The sequence below is a fragment of the Passer domesticus genome, chromosome 14 (assembly GCF_036417665.1).
Source record: "Passer domesticus isolate bPasDom1 chromosome 14, bPasDom1.hap1, whole genome shotgun sequence".
Classification (NCBI taxonomy): Eukaryota; Metazoa; Chordata; class Aves; order Passeriformes; family Passeridae; genus Passer; species Passer domesticus.
In genome coordinates, this window is record NC_087487.1 from 12,658,650 (window position 1) to 12,684,527 (window position 25,878).

General features: G+C 55.7%; 3 protein-coding genes across 8 annotated transcripts; 2 read left to right on the plus strand and 1 right to left on the minus strand.

The window, feature by feature from the left end:
- Positions 1–25: 25 nt before the first annotated feature.
- On the plus strand, positions 26–9,264 carry PLIN1 (perilipin 1). Of its 3 annotated transcripts, XM_064389739.1 has the most exons (8): positions 26–3,866; positions 4,482–4,680; positions 4,813–4,895; positions 5,261–5,513; positions 5,697–6,067; positions 6,561–6,707; positions 7,365–7,598; positions 8,089–9,264. In XM_064389739.1, exons 1-8 carry the CDS (start codon positions 3,822–3,824, stop codon positions 8,479–8,481), a joined length of 1,725 nt encoding a protein of 574 aa, XP_064245809.1. In that variant the 5' UTR covers positions 26–3,821; the 3' UTR covers positions 8,482–9,264. The 3 variants fall into 3 exon arrangements, with proteins under 3 accessions (XP_064245809.1, XP_064245810.1, XP_064245811.1); XM_064389740.1 differs by lacking the exon at positions 4,482–4,680; XM_064389741.1 differs by lacking the exons at positions 4,482–4,680; positions 4,813–4,895.
- A 115-nt stretch (positions 9,265–9,379) lies between these two features.
- On the minus strand, positions 9,380–12,550 carry LOC135281123 (ras-related and estrogen-regulated growth inhibitor-like protein). Its single transcript, XM_064389745.1, has 4 exons — positions 12,132–12,550; positions 11,668–11,721; positions 11,327–11,403; positions 9,380–10,782 (listed from the first exon to the last, which is right to left on the minus strand). Exons 1-4 carry the CDS (start codon positions 12,271–12,273, stop codon positions 10,357–10,359), a joined length of 699 nt encoding a protein of 232 aa, XP_064245815.1. The 5' UTR covers positions 12,274–12,550; the 3' UTR covers positions 9,380–10,356.
- Positions 12,551–13,261: 711 nt separating this feature from the next.
- Positions 13,262–24,229, plus strand: KIF7 (kinesin family member 7). Of its 4 annotated transcripts, none has more exons than XM_064389733.1 (18): positions 13,262–13,570; positions 15,117–15,317; positions 15,928–16,339; positions 16,856–17,387; positions 17,663–17,803; positions 17,949–18,173; positions 18,587–18,789; positions 19,070–19,176; positions 19,480–19,635; positions 19,939–20,141; positions 20,251–20,448; positions 20,628–20,753; positions 21,228–21,404; positions 21,669–21,884; positions 22,088–22,294; positions 22,758–22,956; positions 23,048–23,197; positions 23,388–24,229. In XM_064389733.1, exons 1-18 carry the CDS (start codon positions 13,270–13,272, stop codon positions 23,759–23,761), a joined length of 4,128 nt encoding a protein of 1,375 aa, XP_064245803.1. In that variant the 5' UTR covers positions 13,262–13,269; the 3' UTR covers positions 23,762–24,229. The 4 variants fall into 4 exon arrangements, with proteins under 4 accessions (XP_064245803.1, XP_064245804.1, XP_064245805.1 ...); XM_064389734.1 differs by having other exon boundaries at positions 23,391–24,229; XM_064389735.1 differs by having other exon boundaries at positions 17,666–17,803.
- The last annotated feature ends 1,649 nt before the right edge of the window (positions 24,230–25,878 follow it).

Sequence of the window (25,878 nt, forward strand, 5' to 3'; positions counted from 1 at the left end):
GGTTCTAGAACTTTCCTTTTGCAGTACCAAATTGGCAGCTAGATTCATCCAGTTAATTTAGAATCACAATTTCAGCTGAAAAAAACATTGGGAAATATGTATCCGGTGAAACAGCATCCTTAGAATGCCCTGAAACAAGGAGGTGTTTTGGGAATTGCCATCAGCTGCCTTTGAGTACCAGCAGTGAGGGCTGGAGCCTTATGGCCACTGTAGGCACAGCTGGGTGAAAGGGACAGGGGCACCTGCATTTCAGTATCTTATAAACAGCTTTTCATTTGGATGGTCATGGCTTAATGACAAATGCCAGTTCAGGCAGGGAACAAAGGGTGACATCTCGGGCAGAGGTGGTGAGTGATGGAGCCAGGATAATCATTAAACTGAGCTCCCTGTTAGCTCCTACCCCCTGCAGGGAGAGTTTTGCAAACTTGGAAGCTCCAAAATGTCAGTTCCTGTACAATGTATAAAGCATGGTATTCAGGAGAGCTTTAGCAAGAGTTTCCTTCTGGATTAGTGGCCTCATGCACATTTTGTAATGGAAACAGTAGGAGAGTGGTCATCTTCTCTTCTGCTTACAGACAAGGCCTTCCTAACATTAACATTGCTTGCCATGACATTGCAAGGAATTTGTGAGCCATTGGGGATTCCCAGGTGAGCATCAAGAGCAGGCAAAGGTTAAAAACCAACATCTCCAGGGAGAAACCAAATAAAGCAGTTCTGTAGAGGAAGTGTCACTAGGGGAGGGTGTGAGTAGTTTTCCAAGTGTCTAAAAGCTTTTCTGCCTAGAGCAAGGCAACAAATCAGTCTCCAGATCCAGGAGATCATATTACCACAAAGAATTAAATCACAACTTCTTCTTTTTTTTTAACTGAAAGTAAAATAAAAATCTAAATAGCATGCCTAGGAGGGCATCCTTAAAAAGAGACTGGGCAGACATCTATCAGCAGTGGTTATGGGGTAGCTGATCCTGCATGGAAATGAATCAGATACTTCTCCAGCCCCTTCCCAGACCAAAGTATAAAGGTGCCTTGCAGGGCTTTGGGGATCTGGCTCATCCCCTCACCATGGTATATTAATGAGTACTGAGCAGACTGCAGAGTCAGGGGTGTGAAATGCTTCCCTACACCCCGTGGATCTGTGAGCTCTAAACATTGCCTGCAGGAGCACAGGGGATGTTCTGGTGGAAGCTGGAGTGTGGGGCAGGGAGGCTGTGGTACCTTTGCCCTGCAGAGCTGGGGCTGGCACAGCCTTTGCCCCAGAGGAAGGGGAGGGGATGAGCACAGGCGTTAGTAGGGCAAGGGCTGTGTTGGCTCCTGACTCCAGCCAAGGCAGGGAGGAGGTTGCTGTGCCCTCTGCACTTTCAGCCAGGCCAGCAAAGCTGGAAAAAATCTCGGTGCCAAGAGAGCAAACTTTCAAGCAGGCTGGTGCCCTTTGTCCCTCTGTCTCAAGGGCATTGGCTGCCCCCAGCACCAGCTGGAGGCAGCCCAGCACATTCATGTGCCTCTGTACCCAGCCAGCAAGGCAGGCACAGCCCCGGGCTGCGAGCAAACTCTGGGCTCTTTGGGAAGCAAAGGAGGATTTTCTTTCCATCTGTGGCTTTCCCATGCCCCAGAGAAGCATCCCACCCCCATGCAGGAGCAGTGCAGCCACAAACAGGGAGCATGGAGCCGTGTTGGGTGCTCTCCTCCCTGTGCTGAATGGGAGTGCTGGGCAGCTGTGGGCATGGTGAGCCACATGCCACGGGGCTCCCTGCCTCACCAACCGATCCAGGACACACGGCAGCCCTGGACTTCTCATCTGCACTGATCTCCCTGATTATTGCCTTGTCCTCTGGCATTTGTCCTCTTTCCACCACACTGTCCTGGTCTCATCAGTGTGGCTCATCTGTAGTCAATAAACAAGACTTGGCATAGCCCCACACAGGTGGTGTGGTCTTCTTTTCAATCAGTACCACAAATGGATTTGTTAATGATGGTGAGTCCTCAGTGTGCCTCCTGTGCACTGAGGCCATGGAAGAGCAGCATTTTAGTGAGGGTACTGCTGGCTGGTCAAGGAGGGCAGTTGTTCCTCTACAAAGCGGAATTTGTGAATCCACATTTGGGGGAACCACTTCTTGCTTTGGTTCCACCATCACAGAGACATCTTGAATAGTCTGCCGGAAGATCAGTGAGAGGGTAGGACATTCAGGGGCACGGAACACAGACTGCACCAGCACCAAGTAGGGCACAAACTCTGCTCAGAGGTGCACAAAGCAAATAGGAGATGTCAGGTACAACAAAGAAAATTCCAGCTGGACATTAGGAAAAAATAGTTTAACCATTAATATGGTTAGCACAGGAAATGGGCCCCAGAGAGAGGGGAATCCTCTCACTGGAAGTTTTTAAGACTGGACAAGACTTAGAGCAGCCTGATCTGGCTTTGAGGGTAGCCCTGCTTTGAGCAGGAGTTGAATGAGGTGTTCTTCAGAGATCACTTCCCAACTGATCTTTTTGTCCATCTACCCCAACTGTCTAAAGCTTTCCTAATGTAGTGTCTGCCCTTGACCCTCAGCTAAAGCCTCCTCACCAAAAGCCTCATGAATCATTTTAGAAATTGCAGACCTGGCCAAACCAGATGCTTCAAGCAGAATATGTCCCCCACATCTGCCTTCTGCTCCTTGTGCCCAGTGAACTCTCCTGAGGAGAAGCCATGTTCTTGGTCTGTTAGATTTCCCAGCAGGATCATACCCTGGTCCATGAGGAGGCATAGCAGGGCTTACAGAGATACAAGAAGGTTTTAATCTCTTAGAAAACCCTGACTCTTCACCTTCTCCCTGTCTGCTCAGGGACCACCTGAGCACCACCTGCTCTTTCGAGGTGGTGAGGTCCCAGGGCAGCTTCCTCTCATCTTCTGTGGCAGTGTGGTGTTAGACCCTGGAACGTTTCAGACGTGCTGCGGCTTCTGGGCTCTGCAGGGAGGGCGGCAAAGGGGATTTTCTGCCGTCATCTGTTCCCAATTACGGTGGTTTCAGGGAGCTCCTTGGCCCGTTTCCACCACAATCCCTCAGCTCCCGAGCCCACGCAACTGGGAGGTGGGGCCTCGTGGTGGTGGTAGTGGCCAGAGCACGGTGCATCACCCTCACAGGACCAGGGTGAAGGGACAGTGCAGACACCACTCTCTGCTCCTGCTCTGCTGGGGACAGGCTGGCCCTTGGTGAGTAGTCTGTGCCCACTGGCTGCTTCAGTGGGACCAGGGAGTAAGAGCAGGGATCACCCATTCTCTCTAGATTTCTAGAATTTCATCTGCTGCTAAGAAAAAGGGGTCTGTGCTGGGGCTGAAGCTGTGTTTTCATAAGGATGAGTGTTGGCATTATGAGCAGCAGATATGTGCAAGGGGGATGCTGAACTCAGCTGGACATCTCACCATATCCCTGTCCCCCACTCTTCTATCTGCTCCTGTCCTGCCTTCTTACCCCTTCTCAGCCAGAGTCTGTTCTCATGCACATCTGTTAGCATCCTGGTTGCTCTGAGTTTGCTTTGCCAGCATACTTTATCCTGCCCTTACCATAACTTCTCCAAACCAAATGCCTCTCAACTAATTTTTTTTGATCTTTGCGTGTTAAGGCACACGAGCAGGGCAGGGCTGCGTGGAGGCTTTGTTTTTACAGTTTAACTGGTAAAAAGTCAAATGTTGGGCAATGCCACCTCCATTGCAGCCACGGGAGGTGTGTGTCAGCCCAGCTGCTGTGCTTGGGGGTGCAGGAGTGAGGGGGGAGCCCAAGCCCAGCCCTGCTTTCAGGCAGAGTCTGCGGTTCCCAACTTTGCTTTGCAGGTGCATGCGCCACAATGACGGTGAAGAAGACCCAGGCTCTGCAGGATGGAAGTGCCAAGGTGGGTGCAGGGAAAGGGAGAGAAAAAAGGGCAGAGATGTGCCAAGGGGACCAGGTAGTGTGTATTGACTGTGCTGGATGAATACCAGCCACACCTCGTGCTGTCTCACATGTCCCATGCTCTCTTTATATGGATCTTTACCTGCAGTAGTATGGAGCATCATCAAAGGGAAAGGACAAACCTTTATGCTTGCTCGAAATTAAATAGTTCGGATTCAAAAAAATTAATCTACAAGCACTAAGTGATGGCTGCCAGCTGTGCCTGTCCTTCATCTGTGCCCCATTTAGTCCCCAGACCTCCAGCATGGAGGTTTCCACAGGGTGGAAAGCCAGAGGGAGCATCTGAACAGTTGGGCTTGGGATATTGGAGGAGTGGAGACCGACCCCCTCAGACACTGCCTGCAGTGTCCCTGCTCCCTCAGTGGCAGCAGCCAGCCTGCCTGTCCCTACTCAGCACACCTGGCAGACCCTCAGTGGGGCTGGAGAAACAGCCTCCTCCTCTTCCCGTGCAAGCCAAGCTCCTCTGGCCACTGCGACCCACCGAGAGCCAGCGGTGTGCAGGCAATGGGGCTCTCCCAGGGAAGGGCTCAGCCGTGTCCATCTCCTCACCCTGCAGGAGAACGTGCTGCAGAGGGTGCTGCAGCTGCCCGTGGTGAGCTCCACGTGCCAGACGCTGCAGCGCAAGTACAGCAGCACCAAGGAGTCGCACCCGCTGATGGCCTCGGTGTGCGAGGTGTACGAGCGCGGCGTGCAGGGCGCCGGCGCCCTGGCCATGTGGGGCATGGAGCCCGTGGTGCGCCGGCTGGAGCCGCAGTGTGAGTCCGTGTGCCGGGGGGGACGTGCCAGGGGGGCCCAGCAGAGCTTCCCCTGGTGGGGCAGCGCTGGCACAAGCACGTGCCTGGCACGGCCCAGGGGTTTTTCTTACCCCGTGCTTTTGCCCGAGGCAGTCGCTGTGGCCAACAACCTGGCTTGCCGGGGCTTGGACCACCTAGAGGAGAAGATCCCTGCTCTCCAGTACCCTGTTGACAAGGTAAGTCACAGGCAGGATGATGTGGGACCCCCCAGACCCTCTGAAAAGCCCACAGTACATCTCCTCTAGTCTTGTTTCTGGATGGTGACAGGCTGCTGGCTGGGAAACAAGGCAGCATCTCCAAGTGAGGGCTCCTCCAAGGGCCTCTGCAGCCTAAACGATGGTTGGGGCTCCCAAATACAAGTCAGCAATGTCCTGTGTCCCATCCCTGCCAGCTACCTCCAGACCAGGTTGGAGAGAGCTGTTATGCCCCTCTTGGAGCTGTTTACTGGCATGGACGTGGCTGGGGTCCCTGCGGTTCCTCTGGCTGTCCTATGCCATCCCAAGCACACCAGGGGGGCTGTTCTCCATCTCTCTGCCCACAGCTCGCATCTGAACTGAAGGACACCATCTCCTGCCCCATCCAAAGTGCCAAAAGCACTATTGGCAGCTCCATGGATAAGATCATCGAGCTGGCGGCGGAGGGCTATGAGGCCACCAAGAGCACGGTAGAAACGACAGCCAAGTACACAAGGAAGAACTCAGTGACCCAGATGGCAGCTGCAGGGGTCGACACAGCCCTGGGAGGGCTGGAGAAGCTGATGGAATACCTGCTGCCAGAGGAGGATGAAGAAGCAGGTAGTCCTGATGCCCGAATCCCCTCTGAGGGAGTCTGGTGATAACTGGCTGGGTGGCTCCTCAGTTTGGGGTGCATGGGGCAGCAGGCAGCCCCTGGATTTTGGCATGAGGCTGCCTAGGAGGGTGGTCCCACCAGAATGTAACCTTCACACCATTCTTCTGCCTGTACTCTTCCACCTTTAGATAAGAAGCCCAAAAAGAAACATCTGTCAACACCAAAGGTGTCCCAGCAGCAGCCCAGCACTACCACCACTCCCAGCACTCCCAGTGCTACCAGGGCTCCCAGTGCTCCCAGTGGTACCAGTGCTACCAGGGCTCCCAGTGTTCCCAGGGCTCCCAGTGCTCCCAGGGCGTACAGCACAACCAGCACTGCCAGCACTGCCAGCGCTCCCAGTGCTCCCAGTGCTCCCAGTGCTCCCAGTGCTCCCAGCACCCTGGGCCGGATTGGTGCTTTGGTCAGCACTGTGTCCCACCGCGCTTACCAGCAAACCACCCAAAGCCTCCAGCGTGCCAAAACCAAAGGGCAGGAGCTGGCCTCCTGGATCCCCATCCTGGTGAGTGCCAGAACCCACCTGCTGCTCCCCCATATCCTATTTTGGGCTGATTTTGCTTTCAGACAGGACATTTCAGGCTCCTTGGAGCAAATCTGAGCAGAGTTCACTTCCCCTGCTCAGCAGGACAAGCTGGAGCTAGCAGTTCCTGCGTGATGTTCACACATAACCATGTATCACATTAGTGGGACAAGTTATTTTTAGCAGGTTCCCAGCATGTAATTGTTGATTTATGGCCTTGCCATAACATCCTTCCTAAAGCAAAAAGCCCCTGCAGAGACCCAGAGGGGATGGGGAGAAGGAAGTACTTTTCCTGCCCTATGCTGCAGTGGGAACAACTTCCCTGGCCTGTGCCACAATCCCAGAGCTCCCATCTGCCCTCAGGATTTCTCCCAAGATGTACAAACAAACTCCCTGTGTACCTCAGGCTAAAGAGGACGGAGTGGATGGGACCAGCCAGCCCCCTCTGAGTGGTGCCTTTCTGCTCCCCTTGCAGGGAAGCCTGGCCAAGCCGAGTGCCCCTGCGGCCCCTCAGGCCCGCAGCGATGGGCAGGGCAGCACGGGCTGGCTGACCCGGAGAGCCAGCAAGGCACCGGAGCAGAAGCAGGAGAAGGCAGGCAAGAAAGACACCAACCCCGCCAAGGTATGGAGACAAGCAGAGCAGGGAGCTAGGAATGCTCCAAAGCATCCTCCTACACATGGACCGTGGAGGCTGTCCCCCATACCTTTGGGGACCAGGCCCCTATCCCTGCTCAATCCTGAAATGCAGCTTGGAGGATGCAAGAGGGGGTTGGCAGTGGAGCAGCCCCAGGAGTCGCCTTTTTCCCAAAGCTGGGAGCTGTGGGCAGCCTCTGTGCCTGGCAAAATCACCCTGGCTTGTATGTTCAAAACTCCTTTGGAGCTGTGGGATGTCAGCACTGAACTCCCTATTGAAGCTCTGAACGACCCTGAAAAATCCCCAGCCGTGGTCCCAGCAGGGAGGGGTGCTCTGAGCCGGTGGGGCTGGGAACAGTCTCCTGCATGGGCTCCGCTGGGACCTGGGGACGGGAAGCAGCAGGTTGGGGTCAGTGTCCTTTGCCTCTGCCTGCAGCGGAAGCACAGCCTCGAGCGAGGGTCCCCCGGGGCCCGCAGTGGGGGGAGCTGGCAGGGACAGGGACAGACCCTGCTGCAAAGGGCTGCGGTGGCTTTTGCAGAGCAGCGAGCTGAAACCTCTCAGGCTTAGAGCTGGGGAAACCAGGGCCACCCCTGTCCTGCCTGGAGGTGGGGCAGCTCCAGGAGCTGATCTGGTTTCTCTGGGCAGGCGGCACAGGACCCCGGGCTCGTGGGCAGCGTGGCTCACAACCTGCAAACCGCCTGCGCCTCGGGCATCTCCAGCGTGAAGAAGGTCCCAGCCGTGGCCTGGGATGCGGCAGAGGGCTTGATCCTCTTCACCCCCCGCAGGCTGTCCAGGGCCATGGAGACTGTGGATGCTCTCGGGGGGACCCTCGTCAGTGCCCCTAAGCATCTGCTGGGCACCCTGTACAGCTACGTGCCGGTGAGTTTGCCCCCAGCCAGGCCCTGTTCAACTCCAGCAAACCCCATTTTGCTAAATCTCCTGCCGTGAGCACCCCACAGCTGCAGGCAATATCAGGGGGGAACAGACTGGGGAGATGGGTGCCATGAAGACACCTCAGTCCCACCCTCCTCTTGAGCATCCCCGAAGCCACGACAGTGAATCCCCCAATAGAACAAATGGGTCAGACAGCAGTGACACCTTCACACAGTTCATGCCCAAGCCAAGGTGTGACCACATTCCTGGGAAGATGAAAGTTCAGGCTCAGACCCTGTTCTCTCTCCTTTACCTCAGCCTGTTGTTCCCCTGGGAGCATTTCTGCACCACAGCTGCTCAAGGACTGCAAGCCACCCACTCCTCTCCACTCTGGGGGAAAACTGGCTTCTCCTGAGGTTCTCCCAGTTTAAGGGGGGCTGTGTAGCACCGGTGGAGCAGGGCTGGCAGCTGGCTGGGTGCTCACCCCATCTCTCAGCTCCGCAGGCAGTCGGTGAAGGAAGAAGAAGCATCCAGAGGCACCAAGACCAATGCAGAGAAAAAAGAGAAGAAGGAGAAGAAGGAGGAGGAGGAGGAGGAGACCAAGCCTGCTGCCCCCTCCAGTGAGGAGAAATCCCAGCTGAGGAGTGACTGGCGGCTGTACCGCGGCCATCACCCCCTCTCCTTCCTGGGGCTCGAGGACCCCCTCTTCCTGCGGCACAGCTACTACCGCAGCCCTGCCTTCGACCCCGACTACCCCTTCCCGCGGAAATCCGCCTTCTCCCCCTACAACCGGCGGGTGAGCGAGGGCTCCTACCGCTTCAGCCCCGAGTCCATGTACGGCCGGGCCTACTACGGCAACCTGTACACTCCTGTCTTCAAGAAGGACTGAGCCAGCGGGCGGGACAAGCACATCCCAGCCCCTCTCAAACCCCCTCAGCACGCTTTGCCTGGGCCCCTGCCAGCTTCCCACACACACCCCTGTTCCAGGACGGGAGCTTAAAGTGGTAGACAGGCCATGGGATAGCTTGTTCTGGAGTGCATCAAGGCCAGGATGGGGGAATAAAGGCAAGAAAAAGCCCTGCTGCCCGAAGGAGAAGGTAGGGGAAGGTGGGACTAGGAAGGTGAAGGAGATGTGGAAAGAGCGGTGAGACCAGAAGGGACCAGCCAGGGCTGGCACTGGGCTATCTTGGACCCTGCTCAGCAGACAGGGTGAACTTAGATGGGCTACACATTGAGAGTGAGAGGGGAGGATGGCAAAGCTGTCAAACATCACCATAGCAAGCCTATTTCCCCATCCTTCCTCCCTCCATCCCCCCTTGCAGGCCCCATCGCTAGGCACAGATGGCTCTTCCATGGAGGGGCTGAAGACCCCCACCAACCAGCAGGATTCATGAGTGGGAAAGCCCTGGGCACTTCTCTCCCAGCTGGTAGTGGGATGGATGGTGGGGTCAGGAAAAAGAACAGGTGGAGCTCCTGGAGCCCCTCTCCCACAGGATCACCTGGCTTCCCACAACACCTTGTTGTATCTGCTGCAATAATAAACCTGCAATAATAAACCACCTGCCTCTCACCCCATCTGCTCAGCTTCTTTGTGGCAGTGAGACACCAAACCAGGGGAACACAGTGGGGTGAGACCCCAGCTCAGGGCCAAGGGAGTGGGTGCAGGAAGCATCCTGTTACATTCCCTGTGGGTAGCTGCCCCTGGGAGAGTGGGTGCTCATGCCCAGCACTGTACGTGTCTCTTCCCATGCCCCAAGTACAAACTCACAGCTCCAAGGAGCCGGGGCTTCCTGCCAAAGACAATTTATTGCATTTCCAGAAGAACACAGCAGAGAAATCAGTGTCCCTACAGCACGCACAAACCCTCTTCCAATACACTGCTTTCCCAGGGCACAAAGAGAAGGGCTCGGGAGAGGCAGGGAAAAGCCTCCCAGCAGCAGAGGATTCAGCGAGGAGCCCAGCGACCCCTTTCCCCACCTCCTTTCCTCCCGGGGGACAGGCAGCCCGACAGAAGGAGTGGCTTGGGAAGGCGCGTGGTGCAATTCCCATCCTGGGAACCAGCCCCGCGCCTGGCTTTTCCCAGGCACAGCCTGTACAGCGCTGTACAGCACAAGGGAAGCGGCTGTGATGGCTGAAAGGCTGTGGGGGAGAGGGCCCTGAGCACGGCGGGGGGATGGGAGGCACCAGCCCTCACCAAAGTGCCCCAGGATGGCCGGTGCCTGGGCTCTGGAGAGTGAAACACAGGCGGGAGCTACCAGTGCCTCCCCGGCGGAGAAAGCCCCACCTCTCCAGCTCATGGGTGCTCCAGGGTTACTGAAGATAATCCTGATGAGGGTTAAACAGGAATAAGGATCCCAGAGTAGGAGTGGAGAGACAGGGAGTAGTGTACAAGAGCAGGATATCCTCCCTAATCGCTGACAGCCTGGGCAGCTCCTGCTGCAGGAGCTAGGGATGCTGCTGCCTGGAGCTTTGGCAAAACCCCCCCGTGGTTTCCAGTGTTGGAGGATGGAAGGAGAAAGCAGGAGGCACCTAAAGAGCTGGTACAGCAAAGAGATGAGACTGTCCCACGGCAGAGCCAAGACCAACCCACCACAGTCCTCAGCTGCAGTGGCTGTGCATGGCAGGACACCCAGACCCTGGCACTAGGAGGACAGCAAGGAACCTGTCATACTTATGGAAAGACACACACCGTCTCCACGGGCACCCAGCGAGGAGGCCTGGCCCAGCTGGGCAGCAGAGAGAGCAGCCACACCCGTGCAGGAGCTCAGAGGGAGTCTGTTCGCTTTCGGCCAAACACAGCCGACATGGTCTTGACGATGCCACGGATCCCTGTGCCCTTCTTCAGGGCCAGCTTGGTGTCTGGGATGAGCTTGGCCAGTCCATGGAAGACCATGAGGGCCCCGTGATAAGCCTCAGCTGCAGAGACCTCATAGAAACCACAGTCTAAAGAGAGGGCCAGCAGCCGCCCCTCCTCGCTGGACACCACCCGTTGGTGGTGCAGGTCCCGTTTGTTGCCCACAATGACAATGGGCACCTTCTCCTGGCTCTGCCCCTCCTTGGCAGCCTTGATGAACTGGATTTTGAGGGGCAGGATGTTGAAGCTGGCACGGTCACAGATGCTGTAGACCAGGACAAAGCTGTCTGCCCACTGGATTCGCTTCTCCTCTGAGGAGCCATCCTCTGCCTGCTCCTGGGGAAAGAGGAAAGGAAGGGTTGTTTTACTGGGCTCCCTCCCTCCAGGCCTGCCTGATTGAAGAGGGCAATCCTGAGCCTGTCGGGGCAGGGACAGCTAGAGAACAACAAAAGGGCAGAGAGAAAGAGGAGTACCAAGGAGGGCAGAGCAGCACCTGGCAGAACTAACCAAGGGGGGATGATTCAGCTTTCAGCATCACACCCTAATCCTAACCCTCACCCAGCTGCCAAGCACTGCAGGCTGTAGGTGATAACAGTGCGGGGTGCTCAGAGCAGCACCTCTACCTCTGTAGCACACCCTCTATTAGCATCAGAGTTTCAGCTCCAGAAGGCCATGGGCTATGGTAACTATTGCTGCCCTGTCAGCAGCACTGCTGTCCTGTGCTTGGCAGATTAGAAGAGTTCAGCCACTTATGAACCCTCTGATTTGAAAGCCTTGCTCAACTGGACCTCCCAGTCTGTGGCTCCCCATAGGTAACTTCCAGTAAAGGAGTTTTTTGTCCTTGGGGTAGAAATGGGTGATAGGAGTGGAGCCCTCTCACCTGGGAATTGGGGACGTCCCAGATGTGTAAGAGAATCTCTCGGCCATCCACAGTCAGGTTGTGGCTGTAGATGAATTCTGTGCCCCCCAAAAGAAAAAAATTAGTCATCTTCATGGTGTCACCAGCTCCCACCCTGGATCTTTTGCACCCCAGAGAAGCAGCTCTAGTGCAAAGAGATGTGTCAGTGAACAAATACAACACTAAGCCCCTGAGAGCAGGCAAGTGCTCTGGAGAAAGGCAGGAGAGGATGGGCTGCAATGAAATCCCACGGGCAGAAGAAGCAGGGTTGTCTCTCGACCCCATCCCTTCTGGGAGCTGCCTGGCCCTGGCCTGGCACTCACCCATGTCTCCGTACTCTCCAATAAAGCGCCGGGTCAGGAAACGCACGGTCAGAGCTGCAGACGGAAGGACAGGAGTCATCAGAATAACCCAAAACCTGGAGGATTCTCCTTTCTAAATCCATAGCAGAGTCAGGCACCATGCCCTTGCAAACTCCTACAAGCAGCAATGACCTCTGAGTTTCCCCAGCCACCAGCAGGTCTGTGAGTGCAGCAGAGGCACAGCATGAACCAAAGCATCTGCACGATCCGGAGCATCAGCAAACTGCAGCTCAGTGGAAAATACCTTCCCCTCTCATTCCCCAGCTGGCTACAAGGTTGTGCTCAGCTTCCCCACCTTGAACCACAGCAGCACCCCAGGGCTCAGCCCCATCTCACCAATTTGCTCCCCACCACCGGCTCTCTCCAAACACCGCTGCAGTTTTCAGCCTGCGAACCCCCTGTTCCAGCTCACGGCCAGCTCTCACCTGATTTCCCCACGTTGTCTGCTCCCATGACAAGGACGTTTGCTTCCATCTTCAGCGGGGCAGCGGGGCCCGGCACCTCCATGAGGGCAGGGTGGTCGGGGGTGAAGCTGGTGCTGCGGCGCAGCGGGAGCCGGAGCCCCATGCCGAGCGCGGCCGAGCCCCGAGCCCGCTCCCAGCCCCGTGCGCGACCCGGCTCGGCACAGCCGGCAGCCCAGCGCTTCCCACGGCACCCAGGGGACCCACGAGGCCCATACCCCTCCCCGCAGCCGCAGGGGCGGTGCGGAGGGAGCTGCAGGCAGCCGGATGAAAAACTTTGTCATCGCTCAGATTGTCCTGGACATACGTCAGCGGCTGAGCCGGCCCTGCCAGCCCCCGGCGCGGCGGGCGGCCGGCAAGCACCAGCTGCCAGCACCGGCTGCTCCGCGAGCGGCATCCCAGGAGCTGCCCACGCCCCCCGCCCAAAGCGCTCTGTGCCCTGCCAGGGCCACGCAGCCCCTTGTCCCTGCCCCGGGGTGACAGTGGGAATGTCAGCCGGGAGTGGAGCAGTGCCACCGGCGCTGGGCTGTCTCCTCAGGGATGAAGCAGGGATGAGAGACGCGAGTCCCCCGTGACTGACGGAGCCTCTCACGGCTGGGGGAACTGTTTCACCAGCGATGGAGCACCGCGGTTAACGGAGCGCTGCCTCGCACGTGACGAAGCATCCCCCGAGGGACGGAATCCCCTGCGAGTGAGTGACGGAGCACCCCAAGAGTGATGGAGCATCCCAAGAGTGACGGAGCACCCCAAGAGCGATGGAGCACCCCAAGAGTGACGGAGCAGCCCAAGAGTGATGGAGCACCCCAAGAGTGACGGAGTAGCCCAAGAGTGATGGAGCATCCCAAGAGTGATGGAGCACCCCAAGAGTGATGCAGTTTCCCTGGAGCACCGGGGAGCGGCCGCGCAGCTCCCGCAGCCGCGGGCGTCCCCCCGCTCCCCCCGGCCGCTCTCCGCGGGGCGCAGCGAGGACCGGCCGCATCCTCCCGGCCCTCCGCATCCTCCTCCCGGCCCTCCGCATCCTCCTCCCGGCCCTCCGCATCCTCCTCCGCCCCGGCCGGCCGGGAGGAGCCGCTGACGCCATCGCGGCGCGCCGGGCGCGGCCATGGCGGCGGAGGCGGCGGTGGTGCGGGTGGCGGTGCGGGTGCGGCCGCTGCTGCCCCGCGAGGCGCTGCGGGGACACCGGCCCTGCCTGCGGAGCGATGCCGCCACCGGCGAGGTGGCGCTGGGCCGCCGCCGGTTCCGCTTCGCCGCCGTGCTGCCCGAGGCGGCGGGGCAGGCGGCCGTGTACCGGGCCTGCGTCCAGCCGCTGCTGCGCGCCTTCTTCCGCGGCTTCAACGCCACCGTGTTCGCCTACGGACAGACCGGCTCCGGCAAGACCTACACCATCGGGGAGGCCAGCGTCGGTGAGTCTCGCCGGGACCGGCGGCTCCTGCCCGCCAGCATCCCTATCCCGGCAACTGTCCCGCCAGTATCCGTGCTCTGCCAGCATCCCTGCTCCGCCAGCATCCCTGTTCCTCCAGCATCTCTGGTCCACCAACATACCTGTTCCTCCAGCATCCCTGCTTCTCCAGCATCCCTGTTCCTCCAGCATCCCTGTCCCGCCAGCATCCGTGCTCTGCCAGCATCCCTGTTCCTCCAGCATCCCTGTCCCGCCAGCATCCGTGCTCTGCCAGCATCCCTGCTCCACCAGCATCCCTGTCCTGCCAGCATCCCTGCTCCACCAGCATCCCTGATTCTTCAGCATCCCTGCTCCACCAGCATGCCTGCCTCACCAGCATCCCCACTACCTCCCTGCTCTCCCCACCAGCCCCACATGGCCACCTCCTTCCATCTCCTTCCATCCCCAGCCAAGCCACCCACACCACCATTATCCCAGCCATCTTTCCCAGCCCACCAGCCTCACCGGTGCTGCTGTCCACACCCATTTCAGCACCTTTGCTGTCTTTACCCAAACCCAACTGCATCGTCACAGTCTCCATCACTTCCAGTTTCACTCCCAAACAACCCTTCCACCCTGCCAGCCCCTCCAGATCAAGCCAACCTCCCTCCACCACCCACCCCCAGCATCTTTCCTTTCCCCCCACATGTGTTGCTGTAGCCACCCCCCAAAGGTGTGTCTCCACATCCTTAAGATCACAGTGTCTGGGCTTCTCCTCTTTCACTGCAGGACAAGTGACAGGACCTGGTCCTCCGCCAGCTCTAGAGCTGGTGGTGATAGTCCTAGGTCCTGAAATAAACCTGAAGGAGAGGGAGGTTTGCAAGTGTTAATCCTGTTTGTTTCTTTATATGAAGGAAATGAGGAAAGAGACAACTTTTTCATTCTGGTTTAATGGTATTGTGATTTCTTACAGAGGATGTACTGTAAACTTTTCAATCATCTTTAGTTAATTGCATCATTTGTAAACACTGAATTGTTTCATACGTTTAATGTACGTCTGTTTTCAGTCTCCCAGCTCAGGCTATCATTGCACCAAATTAGAGAATTGCCATTTTACATGGCTGTTGGAGACAAAAGAAAAAACATTTAAAATTCAGACAGTAGAGTGCTGTGGCCAGATACAAGCAAGCTAGAAGCACAAAAAAAAAAAAAAGCTTCACATAGTTGGGAAAAGTTGTGGAGTCATGCTGGCTTCAAAGGACAGCACACTGCAGCTGCAGCATGGTGTTGGATACTCACTGAAATGCTGAGGTGCATTTTCCTTCTTGAGGAAGGACTGGAAACAAGCAGCTTTGCTGGAATCCAGCACAGCAGTGGAGCAGTGGGATAGGATTTGCCCAGAGCTCTTGTGGGATGTTTAACCCAGGCTGCTAGGGCTGAGCTGTGGGAGAGTGAGGCTGCTCTTTCCAGCTGATGTGTGTTGCAGGCAGGCTTCTGACCTCAGCTCTGTCCCCAGCCAGCATGGGCTGGGCTCCCTGGATGCCCCATGGGTGTGTGCCTCTCTTTGCCAGCTTCCATCAATGAAGATGAGCAGGGCATCATCCCACGAGCCATGGCTGAGACCTTCAGGCTCATCGATGAGAATGACCTGATCGACTACACGGTCCGAGTGTCCTACCTGGAAGTGTACAAGGAGGAGTTTCGGGACTTGCTGCAGGTGGATACAGCCAGCAAAGACATCCAGATCCGGGAGGATGACAAGGGGAACATTGGTATGTGTGGCTGTGCACAGGCTCCTTTTTTCCCCATGTTGTAGGCCAGAGCTGGGTTATATATCCATGAAGGCAGAGCCAGCTCTTCTCCCTCCATCTCTTTGTTTCCTGCAGCAGTTTGCTGTGCTGAATTTGGAAGGCTGGTCTGGGCAAGGCAGGGTGACAGCACCAGGCTGTGCCAAGGAGCTGCATCCTTGGGCAGCCCATCCCTCCCAGCTGTGGGGTTCACATCTCTGAACCTGAGAGAAGCAGAGAAAAGAACAATCAAAACAATTCTTATCTCATTTGCTGCTCTTGTGTTGTGCCAAAGTAGAATGCAATATGGAGATTGTTTACCCCCAGTGATGGTGTTTTGTTTCCTTGGCCTGCAGGGCCAAGCGTGTGTCCAGACTGTCGGTCAGGAGACAGTCGCAAGATTTTGTTCAGTTGAGTTGAGTGCTTGTGCAGTTTCAGTTTAGATGTAGTGCGATATAGTGTAATGTAATATAGAATAATACAGTATAATAATTAATTAGCCTTCTGATATCAGTGGAGTCAGATACATCATTCTTCCTTCAGTGGGGGTCGCCTGCTTTTGCAACACCCAGCCACAGCTGCCTTTGCTTTGCAGTGCTCTGCGGGGTGAAGGAGTCAGAAGTGGAAGGGCTGGACGAGGTGCTGAGCCTGCTGGAGATGGGGAACACAGCCAAGCACACGGGAGCCACCCACATCAACAGGCAGTCGAGCCGCTCGCACACCATCTTCACGGTGACCATGGAGCAGCGGCGTGGCGCTGGCCGGCTGCCCCTGCACCACCACCCCCCCACTGTGCCCGCCGCCGGACAGGTCCTGGTGTCCAAGTTCCATTTCGTGGACCTGGCGGGCTCAGAGCGAATTGTGAAGACGGGAAACACGGGGGAGAGGCTGAAGGAGAGTATCCAGATCAACTGCGGCCTCCTGGCCTTGGGCAACGTCATCAGTGCCTTGGGAGATCCTCGGAGAAAGACCACCCACATCCCGTACAGGGACTCCAAAATCACCAGGTACACTGGGAGCAGGACCCCCCAAGTCTCACGGGCTCAGCTTACAGGTCTGCCCTCTCTGCAGGTTCTCATGTAGGGCATCTCGAGGAGCAATGAGGCCAGGATAGGAATGCAGTGCTGGAAACAGTGAGGCTTGCATAACTCCTGTTGCTAAAGCTGAGACGAGGTGTTGCTGTGGGTTATCCTGCCCTTCCTGCCCATCAGGGAATAAAAAATACTCCCGGTAGACTTGTTTAATGGTCCATAGACATTAGCTTGAACAGGCAGCCTTTGCAATCTCCAGCAGGACCATACCTAGCAGTGATCAGAGTCAGGGAGCTCCCAGCCTCAGGAGTTATTTGGATAGAGACTTGGTGCAAACTGTTAATCCTCTGCTTAATGATTCCATTCACCTCACTGATGCCAGACCAACCACAGAGCAAGGACATCATATTCCTTGGGCTTAACCTCTGAAAACGTTCTGTTTCCTGTCTTATTTTGTGTTTCCACTATTTGAATCCCTGTGCTCTTCCTTAGGATCCTGAAAGACTCCCTGGGGGGGAATGCCCAGACCGTGATGATAGCCTGCGTCAGCCCCTCTTCCTCGGACTTCGACGAGAGCCTCAACACGCTGAACTACGCCAACCGGGCTCAGAACATCCAGAACAGGGCGGTGGTGAACTGCCGCAAGGAGACGGAGCACATCGAGGAGCTGCAGCTGCAGATCAAGAGCCTGCAGAAGGCGCTGGAGCAGCGGCAGCGCTCCGAGACGCGCACCATCCGCCGCTCGGGCAGCGCCAAGCGCGGCGCGCCGGACGCCACGGCCCGGCTGCTGGCCGAGTGCGCCCATTACCGCACCTGCACCGACGCCGCGCACCGGCTGCTCTCCGAGCTCCAGGAGGACAGCAACCTGACCGTGGAGCAGATCCTGCGCGTCAAGGAGTGGCTGTGCGCCGTGGAGAGCGAGAGGAGCGAGCTGACCTCGGCCGGGCTGGATAGCGGCATTGAGAGCACCTCCATGGAGGAGCAGGGACTGGAGGCGCAAGGTTCAAAAGGGGCGAAAGGCCAGGTAATGGTGGGGTGTTACAGCTCTGAGGTTGGGTTTGTCTCATGGCCACAGCAGCCCCAGCACAGCACGATGGAAGGGTCAGGAAAGGGTGGGGAGGAGAAGTAACCTGTCCAGGAGGCCCTAGGAAGGCAGAAGTACATGGTTTTCACAGGAGGCAGGGAGAAATTGGATTCAGCTGCAACTGAGAGATTTATTGCATAGGAAGAATCTGTGTCCTTGCAGAGATGGGAAGGGAAGGACAAATGCTGATGCTGCCTCTCTTTTACTTTGGGGAGCAGGTGAGCACTGAGAAGAAGTGTGAGTCCATCAAAGATGAGCAGGTGGCCAAGCTACAGAGGCAAGTGGAACGTCTGGAGGAGGAGAACCGTGATTTCCTGGCTGCCCTGGAGGATGCTATGGAACAGTATAAGCTGCAGGTATTTCTGGGCTCTGCTCTCTTTCTAGGGACCTGCCCCTCTCCTCTCCTTCCTGCCCAGGGGTGCTCAGCCCAGCTTTCAGGTTCCTCTGCAGTGGGTCTCAGATCAACATGTATATAACTACTTTTTTCTCATTGTTTCCTAGAGTGACAAACTGCAGGAGCAGCAGGATAAGATCTCAGAGCTGCACGTGCGCTTGGAGATGGCAATGCCAAACCTGTGTGTGCCAGGACTGCTGGAGAATCTTCACCTGGTGACAGCCAGCCAGAGACCTCACACAGCCCCGCTGGATGCTGCCCCGTCCCGTGGCTTTGGTGGGGCTCCCTCGGGGCTGCTTCCTGAGCAGGGTGGAAGAGCTCTTTGCAAGAAGGTGAGAGCATAAGGCCGTGCCATTGAAGAACTGCTGCCTCTTCTCTTGGCTGCTCTCCACTGTAGGAGAGCCTTTGCCCTGCTGTTTAATGTGATCCTTGTCAGAAGTGTAGTCCAGAGGATTGTGCTCAGTGTTCAAATCCAGAGTTTTACAACTCTGGCAAAAACAGCTCAGCTTCAAAACTGAGGCTTTTTCTTTCATGGTGTGGGTGAGTCCCAGAATTGTTCAGTATTTGAGCAGCAGAAGCACAGTCAGCTGGGTCTGGCAACACACCGGTTCTCCTGAAAATACACTCAGTCAATTTTGTCGCTTTTATGTGTAGCACTGATGCTCAGCTGGGAGCTGCTTTTTCTAACACTGGCTCTCACACAGCTTGTTTCCTCACTTTCCCATTCCTCTCTTTCTGTGCCCAGAAGCTCAGCAGCAACTCCTCCTTGCAGAAGGAGGATCTGGCAGGCTGGCACCTGAACCATGCACAGCACCCCACTGGTGATCCCGAGGTCAGAGAGGTGGTGCTGAGGAGGGAGCTCAGCCAGGACTCAGAGAAGCCATCAGAACTGTCCTCAGGAGAGGAGATGGAGGAATGGGAACAGAAGCAGTCTCTGTCCCAGTGCCGGTGAGTTGGGGCTGTCCCTGTGCCATGTCCCTGTCCCTGGCTGTGACCCTGGCTGCCCCACTGCAGCTCAGCTCTCATGTCTGATGCAGGGCAAAAGCTGCCTGTGGGGTCAGTGATGCTGCTGATACACCTTACTGCTCCCTGGGGAGCTCATTACCATCATTCCTGACCATAACTATTGTTTCCATCTCCTTCTGAAGCCTGTGAATCATGAGGGTCCTTACTGGGAACAGCTTTAGTAGTGTCCAGACCAAATTGATTCATTTGCTTCTCCTTCTAGAAATGGGATCCAAAATTTGAGCAAGAAAGAGATTTTCAAGTTGGGTGAGGAGCCAAATGGAGGCAATGCCCACTCAATTCAGGAGGAGCAGCTGGAGCTGTCAAAAGGCAAGTAGCATCCGTAGGTTGTTAGACAATCTTCCATGGGCTGGTGGTGCTTCCCTGGGGGATCTTGATGTCCCACCTGGATGTGCCCAGAGGAAAAAAATGGAGCAAAAATGGAACACAGCTGCTTTTTTAGGGAGAAACTTGAACTCTTAGGGTCTGGCAAGGGTGTATGTTATGGTAGAAGCTTGAGGTGACTCTGGGCAATGCTGTGCCGACTCAGGCTACAGATCCAAGATCAGATTGTCCTTCTGTCACCCATGTGCTGATGGATGGACTTTCCTGACCTGGGGATCTGTGTTCCAGAGGTCTGTGGGAAGCGGGAGTCACTGCTTGGTTCCTGGAAGCGCTTGCCAGGGAAGGACTCTGAGTGGAGGCTGGTGCAAGCACAGCAGAAGATCCGAGAGCTGGCGATCAACATCCGCATGAAGGAGGAGCTGATCACGGAGCTCATTAAGACAGGTGCAGAGCTACTGGCAGGAATATGCACCCATTTCCCATGAAACCTCCTCCTAGGTGTGGTGCTTAGTCTCTTCTTCCATCCTCATCTTCTCGCCCTGTGTTGCTTGTGCTCAGTCTCTTCCCCTATAAGCAGCAGGGCCTTGTTTCTCTATCCCTCCAGCTGACAGAAACCCATCCCACTGGTTTGTTCCTTCCCTGGAGTAGCTGAGGGAAAGGGAACATTCAGTCTCTGCAGCCAAAAATACTTGGGGAGAGGGAGGAAGGGTCAGGATCCTGGCTGTGAGAGAGGGGGCTGTGTTGCAGGCAAGGATGCCCAGGCTCTGAACAAGCAGTACAGCCAGAAGATCAGCGAGCTGGAGCAGGAAGCAGAGCAGGTGCGGGCAGAGCTGAGCGACAGCCAGAAGCAGCTCCAGGAGCTGGAGGGCAAAGAGCCGTGGGACCCTGGGGAGAAGCGCAAGCTGCAGGAGTACCGCACACGCCTGGCGGCCGTGCGGAGCAAGGCACAGGTGAGGGGAAAGGGCTCTGCCCGCCCCGCTGCTGAGCAGGGGCAGAGCTGGGGGCATCTCTGCGGAGAGGGGAGATGCCGAGGCCAAGGGTGGTTTCACCCCCTGGCAGGTTCTGTGCAGGAAGAAGCAGGCGACGGAGAGGCTGGTGTCGCTGTCGGCGCAGAGCGAGAAGCGCGTGCAGGAGCTGGAGAGGAACATCCAGCTGATGCGGCGGCAGCAGGGGCAGCTGCAGCGGCGGCTGCGCGAGGAGAGCGAGCAGAAACGGCGGCTGGAGACAGAGGTGAACAAGGGACAGCACCGAGTCAAGGTAGGAGAGGGCAGGAGCAGCTGTGCTGCTGTGGGGTTAGTGAGGATGATGGTGGGTGGGCTCTGATGTGAGCATGGAGACAGCTCTATCCAGAGAGCTAGAGGAGAACATAACCTGTCCCTCAGCCCCTGGCCACAGGGCAAACACATCCCACTCTCATCCTGCTCTTTCACATGCAGGAGCTGGAGCTGAAGCATGAGCAGCACCAGAAAATCCTGCGCATCAAAACAGAGGAAATTGCGGCTTTCCAGAGGAAGCGGCGGAGTGGCAGCAATGGTTCTGTGATCAGCCTGGAGCAGCAGCAGGTACAGACAGCAAGCCTGCCTCTGCTTCCCTGTTCAGAGGGGATGCTTGGCAGACTGCAGGCTGATGGGAGACATCTGAAAACAGGGACTTGAGCCCATCCCACCCTTGAGAAGGACAGTCTGTAATGTCTTTGGCATCTAGTAGCAGAGGACTTCAGACATTTTCTTACCCCAGAAGCAGGATCTCATCTAAATTCTAGCATTGGTAAAGAAATTTTGAAGTTTTGTCTGTTAGCAGAAGGGTGGTGAGAGATGTGCCCTCCAAGAACTCCTTGACAGCTGGGAATTTAGTTTAGCTCTGCCTCTTGGAGGAGCTGGAAGGATAAAACAGTGAGGTCTGGGCTATGTGGGTTAGCAGAGATGGAATAATGACCCTTGTTCTGATCTCAACCCTGCTGCTCTTTAGTCCAGCAGTCCTGGGCACTGCTGCTGCTGTCTGCACACACAGATGCCTTTTGCTTCTCCCTCCATCAGAAAATTGAGGAGCAGAAGAAGTGGCTGGACATGGAGATGGATAAAGTTCTCGAGCAGCGCCAGGCCCTGGATGAGCTGGAAGATGAGCTGAGGAAGCGGGAAGCTATTGTGGCCAAAAAGGAAGCCCTGCTGCAGGAGAAGAATGGCCTGGAGAGCAAAAGGCTGCGCTCGAGCCAGGTAAGACAAGGGTGTGACACCTCAGCCCTTTGTTTGATTTCCAGTAGAGGTGGACCTGGAAGATCTGGGTGCCATCCTGGGTCTGGCTGCAGGCCAGGATGAGGTGGTGCTGGGAGGTGGGTAGGAAATCTTGTCTCTTTGAAAGAGTCTGAGCTTGTTGGTTTGGTAGCCCTTGGCTTATGTCTGCCTGGGGGGATCACTTGACCTAGAGAGGGAGTAGAACGGGGCTGAGGAGCAGATCCCCTTGAGCATGCTCTGCTGCAGGCCCTGACAGATGACATAGTGCGCGTGTCCAGCCGCCTGGAGCACCTGGAGAAGGAGCTGAGCGAGAAGAACGGGCAGCTGCGCCACGGCAGCGCCCACGACCAGCAGCAGATCCGCCAGGAGATCAACAGCCTGCGCCAGGAGAAGGACCAGCTGCTCAAGCAGAGGCTGGAGCTCGACAACAAGCTGCGTCAGGGCACGCTGCTGTCCCCAGAGGTACTTCTGCTGGGGCTGGGGAGCAGGAGCTTGTAGGAGACAAGTAAAGACTGAGCATGAGGTTGTTGGCAGATTCTCCCCCACATCCCCAACTCTGCATGTCCCAGCATCTCACCAGCACTGCTGACATGACAAGCAAGGCTAGGGCAGGGTGAGACAGAGCAAACCCTTTGCACCCCAGTAACTACAGCTCTGCCTGGCAGGAAGAACGGATCTTGTTCCAGCTGGATGAGGCAATTGAGGCTCTGGATGCAGCCATTGAGTACAAGAACGAGTCCATCACGTGCAGGCAGCGAGTCCTGCGGGCCTCGGCCAGCCTGCTGTCACAGTGTGAGATGAACCTCATGGCCAAGCTCAGCTACCTCTCCTCCTCTGAGACACGAGCTCTGCTCTGCAAGTACTTTGACAAGGTGGGAGACAACTGCCCTCTGTGCTGGTGGGAGCTGTATTTCATTTACTGGCTGTTAGTGATTGCATTAATAGCCAGCCAGAGCACATAATAAATATAACACAGCTTGAACACACTTGTTAACAGAAATGATGACCTGACCACACTCCTTTTTTCCTCAGTTTCAAGCTTTCTCCTTGCATCATGTTGTAGTTTTGTCCTGTCAAGCAAGGCCACAAAGCCACAGCTCCATGACCTCTAGCTGGGAGAAGGGCTCACCTAGTCATGGGATGCATGGATCCCTGCAGTGGCTCTGCCACATCTGTGCAGCCACACCTTCCCTCCACAAGGCAGCTCTGACATCCCAGCACTACTAACCTTTGTAAGCTGTACCAAAAAACTAACATGACTGGGGCTCGTTGGGGCAGGAAATCTTCCCAGGCATGAAGGAGCTGAAGTGTTCCTTGCTCTTGTGCCCTGGCCAGGTGGTGACACTGCGGGAGGATCAGCACAGGCAGCACATTGCCTTCTCAGAGCTGGAGATGCAGCTGGAGGAGCAGCAGCAGCTGGTGTACTGGCTGGAGGCGGCCGTGGAGCGGCAGCGCCTGGAGATGGACCGGCAGCTCACCCTGCAGCAGAAGGAGCACGAGCAGAACATGCAGTTACTGCTGCAGCAGAGCCGCGGTAACCCCCCGCCCTCCAGAGGGGCAGCAGTGCTACTGCTTTTGTCTGTCACAGGGCTCCCAGGCTGAAATAGCCTTGTGTTTGCTTGTAGAGCACATGGACGAGGGGCTGGCCAGCAGCAAGCTGCAGTATGAGGCGAGGATTCAAGTGCTGGAAAAGGAGCTGAGCCGCTACATGTGGGCAAACCAGGAGCTGAACCAGAGACTGAGTAACATGAACCTCCATCCTGGACAGAACAAAGGTGAGAGGAAACCCAGGCCAGGGCTTTGCTGTTCCTGCCAAGTTAAAAGGGAGGTTCAGTTCCTTGGCAGTGAGAGCTTGGAGCATCCAGAGCAGTGCATGTATAGCTCCTTCAGCAACTGCTATGCCAATTTTGATGAGGAAAGTAGAGATCCTGATACCCAAATCACCATACCCTCAATTTTTCCCAGCAGGGATGGAGAGAAGCATTCATGGGGCTGGGGACAGAGCTGCCCCTGAGCTTGGCACCTGTGAGGAATTCAGCGCCAGGGAGCAGCCCGTGCCTCCAGCTGAAGAGAGCCCTCGGGCCAGGGATGAGAGCAGGGACCTGGTGCACGCCCCTTTGCCCTCGACGTGGAGGCGTTCCTCGCTGCCCAGCGACAGCCCCGGCGAGCCCCGGCCGAGGGACAGCGAGCACAGAGCGGGGCAGCCCCACGAGCTGCTGGCCCCGCGGAGCCTGGCTGCGGCTCCCAAAGCCCGGCGGGAGCTGCGCAGAGCCAGCCTCACCGTCAGCCCGGTGCCGCACCACCCAGCCATGATAGACGTGAGGAAAAACCCGCTCTAAGCCAGGCTCAGCGCTGGGCGGGGAGCAGCAAGTGTTGCTGAGCTGAGCTTGAGAGCCCTGCTGCCTCACAAGGCAGCCTGGCTGCAGCCCTGTTACATTTCAGAGGCCTGAGCAAGAGAAAGATGTGACTTGTCGTGGTGAGGGAGTAGAGTGTGCAAGGTGTGGGAGCACCAGCCTACGTTCTCCACGTTGCTGCCAGTCGAGGCAGCACTGACAGGAAGCTTTTCCTCTGCTCCCTCAGCAGCTTGAACACTGTGAAGCAGGAGACACTTTGCTTCCAGGCCTCTTAACACTAAAGACTTGTTTACAATGTGGAATTCTCAGCTGAAGAGCTTGCTTAGCCCTGGCAGCTTCAGAGGGAAATGCTCTGCAGTCCTGCAGAATTTGTACATAGATTTTTGTAGTAACTTCGGGTTTTTTACATTTCTACTATAACTTTTCTAATAAAGCAGAGTGAGTTTTATGAAATGGTGACTTGTCAGAAGGGCCACTTACTCTGGGTGTGTAGGAAAGGAGTTGTATTTAAATCTCACTGCATGGGAAGACAGCTGATGTCACACTGTTGGCCTGATGTTTAAATACCTGTTTTAAGTAGTCCCAGCCACATCTAGTAAGCTTCCTACATTAAATTGCCACAGGAAGAACATCTCCAGCCCGCAGCAGAATTGTCTGAAGTGTCCATGATAAAAGCACCTCTGGTTGTTTTTTTCTTGCAGCCTCTAAGCTGCTTTAAGCAGGGTTTTCATATTCTTGAGAGAACTTCCAGTCTGGATTTAAGAGAGGCTGAATACAATCCTGCAGCTTTACACTGACAGCTCAGGAAGGGGAACCAAGTTTAACTCTGGCTGAGCAAGAAATGAAAGCCCAGATATCTGCTTTAAGAAGGGTAAGGGGCAGGGGCAAAGGTCTGCTTGACCACTTGATCCTAAAAACCAAGCCACTGCTTCAGCCTGAAATGAGCACAACCACTACTTAAGGAGTACACACCAAGTTAAAAGTCAGCATTCGATATAAGCACCATCTTCTGATCTCCTACATCCTTGACTGTAGTGGTGTGACAGTGAGGGGGGGATATTATTGAGGGCTGTATGTAGCTGAGCTACACAACATTACACTACTTCCTGCTGTTGAAAACAAAGACCTTCAACAGGAAAAATAACAATCCATGCTCTTTGGAAGTAAGTAGGAGATTTGGAGCTCCAAGCTTGTGTCACTCCACATCCTTGAGGCAGGTGCAGCTCTCCCAGAAGCAAAACAATCACTGTAAAGCATGGAATTCTATTCCTCTTCCCAGTAGGAAATTAACAGCTTTCCTGCAACAAAGTGTGTCCAGGAAACAAGCTCCACTCAATCCCATCTAGCCCCTCAAAGCCTTAAAGCTACCTAACAAACCTCTGGTTTCCCATGCCTTGTTTTAGGATCACCTTACACCATCTTCATAGCTCTCCACCTCCTGTGCAGTCAGTAGACACCGTGGTGTGAGTTCCCTGAGATCCTGCTATGCACAAACAGCTTACTATCCCAAGAGAAAAAAAATCAGCCCTTCCAGTATTATTCACAGTTTTAGCCCCTTGTAGCCTGTATCTCAGGCACTGAACCACAGCTCCTGCCCCCTTCATGGGGTTAGAACACAAATGTGTCACAGGCAACTAAATTGCTATTTAATCCATGACTCAGTTTGGTAAAGAGTAGTCTTGAAATTGTCATTTCCAGTTATTCCATCCAAGTTTTACTTCTCAAGGACATTTCCCCAGCCAATTCTCTCTGGCTTACTGCAAGTTTGCAGAAAAGGACAATGAAGTCACTCCATCAGCATCTGCTTATCCAGCAGTAGCCAGGAGCGGATACACCAAACCATTCATGATCTACAATGTTCCCAGTTAAATTATCTTTCCCCTTTTCTGTACTCTTGGCACTTGGCTAATTAATTAATCTGCTTGTTATTTTCCCACTAAGCTGTGGCAAACTGGAAGCAATTAACAGAGGGATCCATTTAGTATCAGGACAAGACACAGCAGGAGCACGCAGCTTGTTCTGTACCCATTCGCCCCCAGCATCCTCCTTCCTGCAGCCCACATCCCTCAAGCCAAAGACAGATTTTGGATTAAAGGACACAG